This window comes from Artemia franciscana, unplaced genomic scaffold (assembly GCF_032884065.1).
Source record: "Artemia franciscana unplaced genomic scaffold, ASM3288406v1 PGA_scaffold_47, whole genome shotgun sequence".
In the NCBI taxonomy this organism is placed as follows: Eukaryota; Metazoa; Arthropoda; class Branchiopoda; order Anostraca; family Artemiidae; genus Artemia; species Artemia franciscana.
In genome coordinates this window covers 610,120-624,770 of record NW_027062688.1, presented here as the reverse complement: position 1 = coordinate 624,770, position 14,651 = coordinate 610,120, and the positions used below count along the sequence as shown (strand labels likewise).

Below are 14,651 nucleotides of genomic sequence, written 5' to 3'. Positions count from 1 at the left end.
TGAGCCCCGCCCCTTCTCCCTCGACAATTTTGCCATGAGAAACTCTCCTAAGTGTAAATCTGGGTAGCCAAAAGGGAATTAAGACGGAAAAGAAGAAAAAAATTATTATGGAAATTTTTAACTATATTCCAAAATACGTATAGAACATGTAGCATAAAGCAGTTTATCGTAACGAACTAAAGGAGCGACTCGGTCCAATAACAACCAAAACTGTAAAAATTAGAATTTTGACTACAATTAATGCAACAAAGGATCGGTTTCTTATGCTGATCCAAATGAAATAAGGCTTATTAATTTTAATATTGCACATCAAATGCCATCAGCTCCAGAAAATTCACCTGAAGTGATCGTAATGAGAATTGCTCCGTCCGATTATGTATATTAGAGCACCCAATTTGGGAGCACCCAATTTTCTAAATCTTATCTACAAAATTTGGAGTTTCGCATTTTCCCCATTAGAAAGATCAGTCATGAGTTTTTATTTTTTATGTACTAATTTTGATAGTTGGTAATAAAGGCTAGTCAGTCGGTAAAATCCATTGCCCCCTCCTCGCCAAACATTTTGCCTAGCGATGGCTCTGCTTGCTACCTGACCAATTCCCTTGCAGGTAATTATTCATATATCACGAATGCGTGCTTATTTTTCTTTGTTTTAATGAAGTAATTGTAATAGCAATATCATCCAATCGGTAAACAAGAAAATCCTGTCGGTAAAATCCATTCCTTCCCCCTTCAACATTTTGGCTAGTTGCAACTCTGGTCAGTACCAGACTGAGTTCATAAAGAATATTTAGTTCTTGGTCCCAGCCTATTGTCTCTGTGCATTTCCATCGTAGGGTAACTCTTCTAGAATTTTCAATCATTCTATATTTTCGAATTATTTTCTATAACCTTCATTTTACCCTGCTATGATAACTCAACCTCCAAAAACACGAAAAAGAATGGAAATAGTAAAAATAAATGCTATCATATATTCTACACCACACAGTATGCCGAAATTTCGGAATTAGGTTGAATATTTTCAAATTCCGTCTTTTCTTCATTATTTTATTTTTAATACTCTTTTTGGCTGCTGAATTTTACATGAGCGGAGAGTTTTCGGTGGGGAGGGGGGGGAGTACTTCTAGCACCTCTATTATGTTGGCGATTCTGTAAATAGCCTTTGTGGGGATTGGTGCGACGTATTTATTGTATCCTTAATTCATTACGAAAAATCTCATTCAAGATTCTTTTATGCCCCAAGGAGTACGGCAACCTAAAAATTTAAGCTGATCATACCTGCTTATTATTCGTCAATTGTTCCTTCATTTTGCTTCAGTGCAAGCAGCCCCTGAAAAAAAAAAAAAAACGCACGCCAGACAGTTCTTTGTCTTTGTCCGTGTTTATTGACTTATCCAAATTCAAGCATCGACATTTTTGTTTGAACCCTCGTAACCTCAAACAATTTTATTTAATTGGCTAGTTTTAGATATTATAACCTCTGGTTGAATTTTCTGCAAGTGTTTTTTTTTAATGCGATAGATTCATTAATTGAACCCTTTTCCGCAAATTTTTTCGTCAGGAAAAATTAAAAATCATAAGCCAGGGATCTCCCGCCACCTCGCACACATTTTGGAATGATGCTTTTCAGTCGCACATGACACGCATCCATGATATGGTATATTCACGAATATTACAACTGGTTAACCCCTCAGTAGAAAATTGTTGTTTTTTACAACTTGGTGCATATAGGCCTATTATTGGATAGTGTGCAGCTCCATAGTTTGAACAACTTAATCTTGATACGTAGATCTACTAATATTTTTTCTGTTTGCTTATGCGATTTTCGTTCCGCTTCCGCTTAAATTCCCTAGGCAAGTTTCGACTTATCTCATTTTTTAACCACAATCCAACCCACATCATCAGTGTCATTTCCTCAAATTTCCTCAGTTACTTCAGTGACAATATGTATACATAATAAAATATAGTATATATATGTACTATACATATATTATACGTACTATAATTATATACATACATGTATATATATATATATATATATATATATATATATATATATATATATATATATATATATATATATATATATATATGTATATATATATATATAAGTATATAGCCTATATATATGTATATATATATATATATATATATATATATATATATATATATATATATATATATATATATATATATATATATATGTATATATATATATATAAGTATATATATATATATGTATATATATATATAAAAGTATATGTATATATGTATATATATATATATATATATATATATATATATATATATATATATTATATATATATATATATATATATATATATATATATATATATTATATATATATATATATATATATATATATATATATATATATATATATATATATATATATATATATATATATATATATATATATATATATATATATATATATATATATATATATATATATATATATATATATATATATATATATATATATATATATATATATATATATATATATATATATATATATATATATATATATATATATTATATATGTGCTATAACTAGAAATGGATAATTCAGGCCGGAGACAACTGTCTGTGTTGAATTTTGCTGCATTAAATATACAACGATTATCCTCGGCTCAGCTTCAGGTGCTACATCCTGATGATCAGGTGGGTGTTGCACTTTATGCTTACTAATAAAGAAAAAAGATTTTTCAAGGACAAGTAAAGAGGCCTACTAAAACCAAAGACTTGGATAAATAATATCATATGCTGAGTAAAACTTACAGTGAATGGAAATTACCATCAAAGAATCAATGAAACCCAAAACACACAGAACGCAAACTGATTAATCTCATTAAAAATAATAGGTGTTGCTATAGACAAATTAATAGTTAAAGTGATAAACATTAAAATCAATAATTAGGTCTAACTTAAAACAAATGGAAATTATCAAAAACAGGAGTAAAGCTAAAGAACCGAGTAGTTTCAATCTAAGCTTTTAAAGACCGGAATTTTTTTTTTTTGCTTTACTAAGAACAATTTCTGTTTTGAGCCATGTGATTTCATTTGTGAGTTTAAAAGTTATTTTTTAAGTTTAAAGATAAACAGAAAACCTTTTTTTCTAATGAAATTAGAACGACATTCAAACTTAAAACGAATAAAAATTATATTGGTTATGAGGAGGCGAGGTAGACCGTGCTCTTTACACATAAGTTTAGCAATGCTGTAAAAATGATATTTATTCTAAGCAACGGCCCTTCTGTTTGAACAACTGTTCGTGAAGAAGTAGGACAAAAAAAAATATATAACTTTGGGATCAAGAAAAGGGATGGAGGAGGGAGTAGCCGCTCTCACATACGGTATATTTTCTATTCGTTTCAAGTTTCAATATAGATCTTTACTTTTATTAAGAGAAAAATCTTCGTTTCGGTGTTTGTTCGTTTTTGATAGCTTAGCTTGGGCTACCCAAAATGCGAGGTTCAAGACGGCGAGGTTCAATGCGGAGTTACCCAAAATTCGAGGTTCAAGCTACCGCCCTCTTGGACCCAACTTTAGAATTAAGTTCAGCTTTTGCGCATTAATGATTTGAGAAAAAGAGCTCATTTAGTGTATTTGTTTTTTAAAATAAAGTATTATTATGCAAAACAAACTATCATCTCAGTACTGAGATGATGCTTCCCCCTTAAGGTCTAATGCTACATGCTCAATCCTATTGCCTGCGTAAAGAGCGATATGGGCACAATGTATTATTATTTTTTTCTGAAAAGGGCACTTCCTGTAGAAGTTGTTGTAGAAACTTCGAAAAGGATTCATTCGATTGGAAATGAAAGTTCTAGTGCCCCATTTAAGGGTCTAAAGGGATTAAAGGGGAACCAGCCGCTTTCCCTTACGCTCATCATTTACCCAAACGCATCCAACAAAAATTTCGAGGTAGCCATTTTTTCAGCATAGAAAGGTCCAGTAATTAGGTCCTTGGGGATGAAACCACCCCCTTGCATAGCATATAGCCGAGAGTCTTATTTTTTTGTTTTTTTTTTTAGTGAAGCTGCACCTCATCTTCGAGTATTTAAAAAAATTAATTCTAATTGAATAGATAATAATAATAATAATAATAATAATAATAATAATAATAATAATAATAATAATAATAATAATTTATTTAAACCCTCTTTACATACATAAAATGCACCTAGATGAGTACAAAAATACAGGAAAATAAAATAAAATGGAAACAATAAACAAGAAAAGGCTCACAAAAAAAAAACAAACATCTTTGCTACTTTCGCAACACAATTAAGTGGAAAGTCGACAATATTTTCTCGAAGCTTGTGGAACCTATCCACAGGCTGGTCCATTTTTGAAGAAATATCAAAAACGCCATATCTACCCAAAATGTACCGGTTGCCAGTCCAGAGCGGCAATTGCGGAAGATATTTGCAAAACGGAAGAATACAGATTTAATTTTCTTCAGCTCTGATATTGTAAAAAACTCCACAAAGTTACCAAGAAGAAGACGTGCGGTGCTAAAAAAGCGTTATAAAGTCTGTCAAGGGTGATTTTGTGAAACTGGTCTTTAACTCGAGCAAGCAGCCCATATAATTTTATAAGCTTTTCTTTCAATGCCGAGATAATGAGTGTATTAGTATTTTTAATATTTGATCCAAACAGGAGACCTAATTAATTCAGAGAGGACGAAGCAGAAATAGTTTCTGGGTCAACATTGATAGTAACGGAAGGTTGTTGAGACGAACCGTACACGAGACGCTCAGTTTTAGAGGGGGCGACTTGAAGCCCAATCTCATTAAGACCATAGCAAACTGTAAGAATTGTATTTTGGAGAACGTGGAGGTCATCTGATAATAGAAGGATATCGACTGCGTAACAGAGATGGCTGACACCAATATAGGGCTCAATTAGAAATGGAGGAATATTTTTACTAATGGTTCTAATGGCTTTATTGAAAAGAGCTGGATTAAGCACAGAGCCTTGTTTCATACCTTTCCGAACAGTGATAGATTGGCTTAGCTGGCTATCTACCCGCACCCGTATGGACGCTTTACCCTACCAATTCCATAAGTGACGGCAGAGAAAAGACTATTCCACTTCTCAATAGAGAAAAATAGCATGGGAATGGATAATAGAATCGAACGCCTTTGAAATGTCGATTGCACACACATACAGGTTCTTTTTCAGCATCCTATAGTGGTCTAAAATAGCCAAAATAGTTGCGTGTGCGTTTTGCACACCCAAGCCTTCGCGAAATCCAAATTCGTTGTCCCCATGGTTGCACTTTGTGTTTATTTCTTGAAAGATCAGCTTTTCAAAAAGCTTAAAAATTGTGGAACAAATAGTAATTGATCTGTACGATCCTCAAACCTTTGGGTTTTTGCCCTTCTTTAAGACACAGCTAACAAGACGTTCCAAAAGAGCAGCTGGAATATATTGCTGAGAAATACACGCCTGAAATAAGTGACAAATACTGCATAAAAAGTGGGGTAGCGTATAGGTGGTGCTCAGTTTGCGCCCCATCGTATTATGGGGCTTTACCAGGTTTCATTAGACGAATTTGGGCCTGGACAGCTGAAGGTGTAACAATGAAAAAATTCCTCCGGTGGTCAAGTTTTGACATATGGTGGAGGAGGGCATTTTTATAGTTTGTTTTAACCGGAGTAGGATCATCAGAGAAAAACGAAGAAACGATCACAGTTGGCCCAAATCCAAAACCAAAACTTGTGACGGTGCTTGGTATCTTTATAACTCATCATCTTCTTTCCAAACACGGTTTATGTGTCCCTATTTTGAACCTTATCGAAGGTACAGATACAGAAGAGGCGACCTAAAGAGAATGTGTCAACTGAGCTAGAAAGCAATCATGGTCCATGGGTTCCCTTTCAATGAAGTAGACAGAAGGTGGAAAGGGATTTTAATTTTCATCAGCAAAGAACAAGTGTGTACTGAAAGGAAGATATATTTATGTTATCCCATGATATTTTTGTAAACGAACAGGGTCTTGGTTTACTTTGCGAAGGGGACATGTAAATGTTGAACTGGAGGTGTAGATGGTCGCTTGATGGAATGTCATCTGAAACGGCAATAGCTGTAGATTCAAGTTCTGGATGATCAGACAGGACAAAATCGAGGTTTGAGGTTGACGAAACAACAATATCCAACAAAAGTAAGCCATTGTCTTCCACATTTCCTACTCTATAAATTATTCTACTGCAATAATTAAGTCTCCTGAAGTAGAAATGAAAATACCTGGAGTGGAGTAATGTCTACTACTACTACTGCTACTAACAACTCTCTGCAGCACCACGCCGCCTGAGGCCAACATAGACACGCACCTTTCTTCTCCATCCCAATCTGCTCTAAGGCTATTTACATCCTCCTAGGAAGTTTTCATTTCTCTTAAATCTTTATTTACGGCATCAGTTGGCAGTTTTTCCGTTGGCAGTTTTTCTGAAAAACGTGTGGCAAATCTGCCTTCTTTTTTTGGAGTGCCCATGCTCCAGAACCATACTTTACCACTGTCATCACTGTAGCTTCCAATTTTCTAATCTTGGTTCGCGGACTTATCTTCCCATACTTCCACAGTTTTTTCAATTATGAAAAAGCACCCTAAGCCTTGGCTATTCCACTGTTAACATCTTCTAGGCACCTGTTGTCTTTACTAATAATGCTACCAAGGTAAGTGAAGCTATCCTCTTGATCCATCTGTTTGTTACCCAACGTCACTTTTTCATGTTCACTTTTTCCTAGAATTAGCGACTTAGTCTTCTCAACTTTAATTTTCTAACATTTCCTAACACTCTGAAATAGCAAAACCTCTAAAAGTTCATTCATTTTGCTCACACTTTCATCTAGGATGCTCAGATCATCAGCATAATTTCTAAGCCCAAACAAGCTTTGCTTCGGGCCATTTGCTTGTTTTGTTTTGTTTATTTATATTAATAAACCCATCTTTCTCTCTCTAATCTAAAGTCAGGAAAGTCTTTCTTCCCATTTGATTCTGTGTTTTCCCATTACCTTTCCTGTGCTCCTTAAGACAAAGTCCATCAAAATGATCCTCATAAATGGGTAGAGAACACAACCCTGCTTAACTCCTGATTTAATGCGAAACCAGCTGCTAACTTCATTTCCTACCTTAACCGCAGCAGTGTTATTGTCATAGATAGCACTAATCATGTTAATGTATTTGTCTGATGTACCATACAAGGTTAAGATCTTCGCTAAGAAAGGTGACTCGAACCTCTGCTCATAATTAATAAAACTGAGGACGAAAGTTATTTGATGACTCTGGCATTTCTCCATTATTGACCTAACAGGGAAAATTTGGTCGACCCATCCTCTGCTATTCCTATAACCGCACTATTTTTCTCTTAAAACTTTGTCTGCAGCATCTCTAAGTCTAAAAAGTCTCATCCTACTTAGCGATTTGTCGCTAAGTACTTCTTAACAAGTTGTTAAATAGTACTCCTTTTTCAAATATCTTATTCATAATCTTCAGCAACTTATTTCTAGCCTCAAAGCCACCATCTTTAAGAAATTCATTTACCACGCTATGATAACCTGTGGCCTTATTATATTTTCATCCTTTTAGCACTGTCACTAATTCTTCCTCACAAAATAAATCTTCCAAGGTGTCACAAACTTTTTCATTTTCCTCTACATCTTTTCATGTAACTTTATCCCGGCTTAGCACATTTTCAAAATGTTTTGCCCACCTCTCTTTAACTCTTCCCTTGTCACTAATTGTGGCCACGTCCCTATATTTTTTTATTTATTTATTTATTTATTAATACCAAATACGGTAAGCTAATTAATACGGTAAGCTAATATTTAACTGGGTCACGTCCAGATTGACTACTTTTTCTCAATTTATTAACATGCCAGCACAGTATTTTACCATTATGCCGTCTAGCGGCATCTTCCAAATCCTCGGCAATTTTATCCATGAACTTTACTTCACGCCTCCTTAGTTCATATTTTAGTGCTTTCTCTACTTTCCTTACATTCTTCTTGTTTGTATCTGAACTATCACTCAGGTAATTCTTGTACAGGCTCCTCCTCTCCTCTATTAAATGTCAAGTATCTTCACTAATATTCATAGCTGCGTTCCTAACTTTCTTCCTTAAGACATTATCAGATACTTCAAAAAATATTTTCCTAAAATTATTCCATCCATCCTCTACATTGACAAATTTTAAGCTCTCTAGTTCCCTATTCAACTTTTCTTCGAACTTTTCTCTCAAATTTTTATCCTGGAGCCTACTAATATTGTGGCTCCCCGGAAGGTAGTTACCCTTCCGAGATTTCTGCTTTAAATTAACCTTAGTCACTAGTAAATGGTGATTTTTTACTTTTAACATCAATAATAGAACTATCAGCTAATACATCAGCTAATGATGTATTGGACTTAAGACTTCAGACTGTCATGATAGTATCCATCTGCAAATACACTTTCAACCATCTGAATACGCTGGTATTATTGAAATACATTAATCATCCATGGTTTGCGCTTTGTAAGTGTCAACTTGTGGGAAAAAAGGTCTAACAAACGAATGAATTTTGTGAAAAGAAAATTAAGCACTTTTTTTTAGATTTTTTTTAAGTGAATAAATTGTAGGGGGGGCAGTCAGGTTGTTTTATCGTTTGTTAGCCATATGCCGAGTTTTGACAAAGGTTTTTCTGATGATGCTGGACATCTCAACGCTACATAATAGTTAATATTAGCATCTACCGACACAGTCAAATTAGGTAGACAAACTTATTGTATTAGCTGCTTGATCCTCATATTTAAAAGGTAGTTAAGACTGCGTTTTTTATGAGTGCTTAGCATCCTGATTATTTACGAAATGTTTGACGTGTCAAAACCATATAATCGTCGAAGTGTTGGCCCTGTGACCTACATTGTAGTTGTGTTTCTAATAATTATGTTTAAAGGTATATATTTTTCTTTCATTAAAAAAAAATTTGAATTGGAAGTTGTATTTTGAAATTGATTTAGGTCTAAATTTGATTTCCTCTATTATGTCGTGAACTTTACGTTTTTTCGATTCCGAATGTTAAATTTTTTCCATTCCATAATTATCATAATATTTTTTCTTATTCTAGCTATCAAGTAATTTACATGACACAAATGGACGACCTATAATTCAAGTTGTTGCCCCCTCAAAAATGGCTCCCAGTAGCAATGATAGAAATTCTGAAAAAGAAATTGAATGTTGCCGTAAGGAAGTTAGTGATCTATAAGTTTTATCTTTTTCTCATTTCTTTATGACCTTAAATTGAGGTTGGAAATAGCAAAATTTTTATTATAATTCTAAAGGAGGCCCTAGACGGTCAATCATTTTGATCAAAAGCTTCCGTCAATCGATTGACTCAAGCATGATTGGCCGTCTAGGAACCTGTTCGACGCTTGAGTGAAGGGTTGACGGCGATTGATAGAAAGTCTGAATGATTGAATTGTTTTGATCCGAAGCAGTATGTTAGATTAGTTTTTGTCGAGATTGAAGGGCGGACTGATGGGTCGATTGAAGGTTGATTGAAGCATACGTCAATCAATTGGGGGAAACTTTTGATCGAAATGATTGACCGTTTAGAGCCTCCCTGATATATGAATCATAGGTTACAACAGAAATAATTTCAATTCAGAAAAAAAGAACCTAAATTATTTTGTAAAAAGGCAAGAATCCTCCACGTTTTTCCTTGGTTAATGAAACCTGGCTTCTTCTATATCTTCTTTCTTCAGTTATTTTTTTCTTTCTTTCATTCTTGTATAAATTATTTCTTTTTTTTTGCTGTTTGGATTGATATGGTGACCCTTTCACATAAGCTCTTCATCGGAATCAAATTCCGAAAATAACTTTCTTCATTAAAGAACCAGTAAATCTATATATATATATATATATATATATATATATATATATATATATATATATATATATATATATATATATATATATATATATATATATAAATCTATATATATATTAAAATAAGTTGTGTGTGTGTGTGTGTGTGTCGGGTGACGTCATGTTTGTGTGTCGACTGACGTCATGTTTGTCGACTGACGTCATTATAAGGATTGAGCTGTATGCGTCATGAAGTTGTTTGTCGACTGACGTCATGTTTGTCAACTGATGAAATTACATACTGGGACACCGGGACACAAATGACGACCGGGACACAGGGAATATAAATGACGACCGGGAACCTCAAAAAGAAATTACAGACTGGGACTCCCGGACACAAATCACGACCGGGACACAGGGAATATAAATGATGACCGGGGCACAGGGACACAACTACAACGGGGACGCCGGGGGCACAGGCGGGATATACAAATGACGACCGGGACACTGGGATTGTTCGAATAGAAATTACAGACCGGGACACAAATGACGACCGGGACACCGGGACACAGGGAATATAAATGACGACCGAGACACTCAAAGAGAAATTACAAACTGGGACACCGGGACACAAATGACGACCGGGACACAGGGAATATAAATGACGACCGGGACACAGGGACACATCATTAGATTAATGAGGTATAGATCTGAATACGGATTGTTTTTCCCATGGACAATTATATGTTGCATGTTCAAGAGTCAGTAAACCTGACAATCTATTTATGTGCACAGACAATGGGACAGCGAAGAATGTTGTATATTCGCATGTATATATATATATATATATATATATATATATATATATATATATATATATATATATATATATATATATATATATATATATATATATATATCTATCTATCTATCTATCTATCTATCTATCTATCTATCTATCTATCTATCTATCTCTATTCACAGGTGGGACACAGGGACACAACTACAATGGCGCGTAACTAATATGGCGCGTAACGACCTACGCGCGGGGGGGGGCTTGGGGGAGCGTAGCGCCACCCCAACAGCTATTCTTCTCTATATATAAAAATAATTTGTCTGTGTGTTGAGTGACGTCATGTGTAAGAAAATCGTTAAAAGACAAGTTTTTAATTGTAAGAAGATCGTGGACGGAAAAATGTTTCATTGTAAAATGACTGAAGAACCTACAATGGCAACAGCCGAGGAAGCTGCTCAAAAGACAAATTTTTAATTCTAAGAAGATCGTGGACGGAAAAATATTTAATTGTAAAATGACTGAAGAACCTACAATAGCAACAGCCGAGGAAGCTGCTCAAAGAGTCTATGTCAAAAAACTTGCGGCTGATAGAGAAAGTAAGAAAAGAAAGCGTGCCAAGGAAAAAATAAAAAAAGGAAAAAACTGAAAAATAAAGGAGAAAAACAAAACTAAAAAAAAAAAATAAAAAAAAACTAAAAAGGTAAAAACTACAAAAAAAACTAAAAGGAAAAAAAACTAAAAAAACTTAAAAAAAGGTAAAAACAAAAAAACTAAAAAGAAAAAAAGGGGAAAAACACGAAAATTTATTTCATCATATTCCAATTCAAAAACGAATGTACATACAGACCGGGACACCGGGACACAAATGACGACCGGGACACAGGGAATATAAATGACGACCGGGACACAACTACAATGGGGACGCCGGGGGGCACAGGGGATATATAAATGACGACGGGGACACAGGGAATGTTCGATTAGCAATCAACATCAACAAAGCTCAAGGGAAATCATTAGAATCATGAGGTATAACTAAAAAAAAACTAAAAACTAAAAAAAAGACCAATTCAAAAACGAATGTATATACAGACCGGGACACAAATGACGTCTGGGACACCGGGACACAGGGAATATAAATGACGACCGGGACACTCAAAGAGAAATTACAGACTGGGACACCGGGACACAAATGACGACCGGGACACAGGGAATATAAATGACGGCCGGGACACAGGGACACAACTACAACGGGGACGTCGGGGGGCACAGGGGGATATATAAATGACGACGGCGACACAGGGAATATTCGATTAGCAATCACCATCAACAGAGCTCAAGGGCAATCATTAGAATCATGAGGTATAGGTCTGAATACGGATTGTTTTTCCCATGGACTATTATATGTTGCATGTTCAAGAGTCGGTAAACCTGACAATCTATTTATATGCACAGACAATGGGACAACGAAGAATGTTGTATATTCGCAAGTTTTACGTAGTTAAAAATATATATATCTATCTATATTCACAGGTGGGACACAGGGACACAACTACAATGGCGCTTAACTAATATGGCGCGTAACGACTTACGCGCGCGGGGGGGGGGGAGTGCCCCCTCCAACTAGGTGTTGGGGTGGCGCGAAGCCCCACCCCAACAGCTAGTCATGTATAAGATATTAAATGTCATAGGTTGGCAGGTTTTGGTAATGAACACTATTCATTGCATGTCGCTAGATATACTAGATATATTATAGACTAGATAATACTAAATATTACTATATAATACTAGATATATTAATTTGATGTTACTCGTGCCACTGATGACCTTAGGTTTCAACCTGGGTCAGTGGTGTCAATTGGAAGGGAAGGGTTGTGGTTTTTCCACCAGATGTGGAAAAAGACCTTGTTACTTCTATTTAATAGCTATTTTGTATTTTAGCTATGTCTTACTTTGAACTAGCGAGACTGAATGACTGGTTGTTTGTATTGGATTCTTATTAGATTTGAAATATTGTTTTCTTAACCAATGAAAAAGAATACGTTAATTAAAACAAGCAGAAACAAATTTAAAAAAAATGTTTTCTACGAAAGAAGTTATTCAAAGAAAAGTAAAGAGCTACATTAAAATAAAGATGAGCTTAAATAAAGTCAAATAGTTTGCTAGCGTAGGGCTACCATAAATCGATATCCATAAATCATCCGAAACGAACAGAATTGACAGTAAATAACCAACTCGAACTCAAAACTGGCAAAAACTGAGAGGAATAGGGCTGACCCCACCCTCGTACCTTCTAATGACTAGAACGGAATTTGCACTTGCCGAAAACAATAGAACAATGCATCCAAATTATTTTTAGTTGTAGTTGTAAGACTAGTAGTAGCAGTAGTACTAGCAATAGAAGTAGTTTTAGTAGTTGTAGTAGTAACAGTGATAGTTTTAGCAGTAGAAGTAGTAAGTAGTATCCCCTCACTGCATTTAAGCGCAGCCACATCCCTTTGAATCCTGATCTGGACACTTTTATTTCAAAACCTTCTTCAAGACGCAGGTGCATGTTAAGTAATAGGGAATGTTTTTTAAAAGATGCAGGTATATGTTACGTCATAGGAAATGTTTACTTTTGCACGTTCCATAATAGATAGTGTTTGGGATTTCTTTGAATGTTACATATTAGGCTTTGGGGTTTTACGTAATAGGGCATGTTAGAGTTGTCCTCTAACATGTCCTAGGACAACGTAGCAAAACGTTCTATGACATCTTAAGACGTTTCTATGGCATTTGGTATCTACCAAGTGACATATGGCTATCGCAAATTCTGTCGGTCTTGTTCGTTGGTCGGTCAGTCCTGGTTTTGCTACTTTAGGCACGTCCATGTAAGCTAGGACGATGAAATTTGGCAGGTGTATCAGGAACCAGACCAGATTAAATTAAAAATTGTTGCTTCTCCGATTCAACCATCTGGGGTGGGGGAGCGGGGAGATGGTTAAATCAGAAAAATTGGAAAAATGAGGTATTTTAACTTACAAACGAGTGATCAGATCATAATGAAATTTGATGTTTGGAAGGATATTGTGTCTCAGAGCTCCTATTTTAAATCCCGACTGGATCTGGTGACATTGGGGGGGGGGGGGGGGTGGTGAGTTGGGGGAAACCTAAAATCTTGGAAAACGCTTAGAGTGGAGGGATCAAAATGAAACTTGTTGGGAAAAGTTAGCACAAGTCCGAGATACGTGATTAACATAACCGAAACGGATCTGCTCTCTTTGGGGTAGTTGGGGAGGGGGGAGGTTTAATTCTGAAAAAAAATAAGTATTTTTAACTTACGAACGGGTGATCGGATCTCAATGAAATTTGATATTTAGAAGAATATCGTGTCTCAAAGCTTTCATTTTGAATCTCCACCGGGTCTGGTGACATTGGTCGGAGTTTCAGGGAGGGGGAACCTAAAATATTAGAAAACGCTTAGAGTGGAGGGATCGGGGTGAAACTTGTTGGGAAAAATAAGCGGAAGTCCTAGATACGTGATTGATATAACCGGAACAGATCTGCTCTGTTTGGGGGAGTTGAAGGGGGGGGGGGTTAATTCTGAAAAATTAGAAAAAATGACGAATTTTTAACTTACGAAGGAGTGATCGGATCTTCATGAAAACTTCTTATTTAGAAAGATCTTGTATTTCAGATCTGTTATTTCAAATCTCAACCGGATCCAGTGTCTTTAGGAGGGGGCAGTTGGGGGGGGGGTATGGCGGAAATCTAAGAAAATACTTAAAGTGGAGAGATCAGGACGAAACTGGGTGGGAAGAATAAAAACAAGTCCTTGATATGTGACTGAAATCACCGGATCCGCTTTCCTTGGTGGAGTTGGGGGGGGGGATACTTCGAAAAAATTAGAAAAAAATGAGGTATTTGTAACTTACGAACGGGTGATCAGATCTTAATGAAATTTGATATTTGGAAGGAACTTGTGCTTTTGAGCTCTTATTA

General features: G+C 35.4%; 1 protein-coding gene across 4 annotated transcripts in view; it reads left to right on the top strand.

Moving 5' to 3' along the window:
* LOC136041862 (rap guanine nucleotide exchange factor 1-like) overlaps positions 1 to 14,651 on the top strand; it is a 160,724-nt gene that overhangs the window by 17,810 nt on the left and 128,263 nt on the right. For 3 of the 4 annotated variants that reach the window (XM_065726637.1, XM_065726641.1, XM_065726638.1), the window contains one exon: positions 9,135 to 9,257. In XM_065726637.1, coding sequence (XP_065582709.1) covers positions 9,135 to 9,257 — 123 coding nt within the window. Of the gene's footprint in view, positions 1 to 2,569; positions 2,688 to 9,134; positions 9,258 to 14,651 lie in introns of those variants that run through there. The other variant, XM_065726639.1, reaches the window with a different exon arrangement.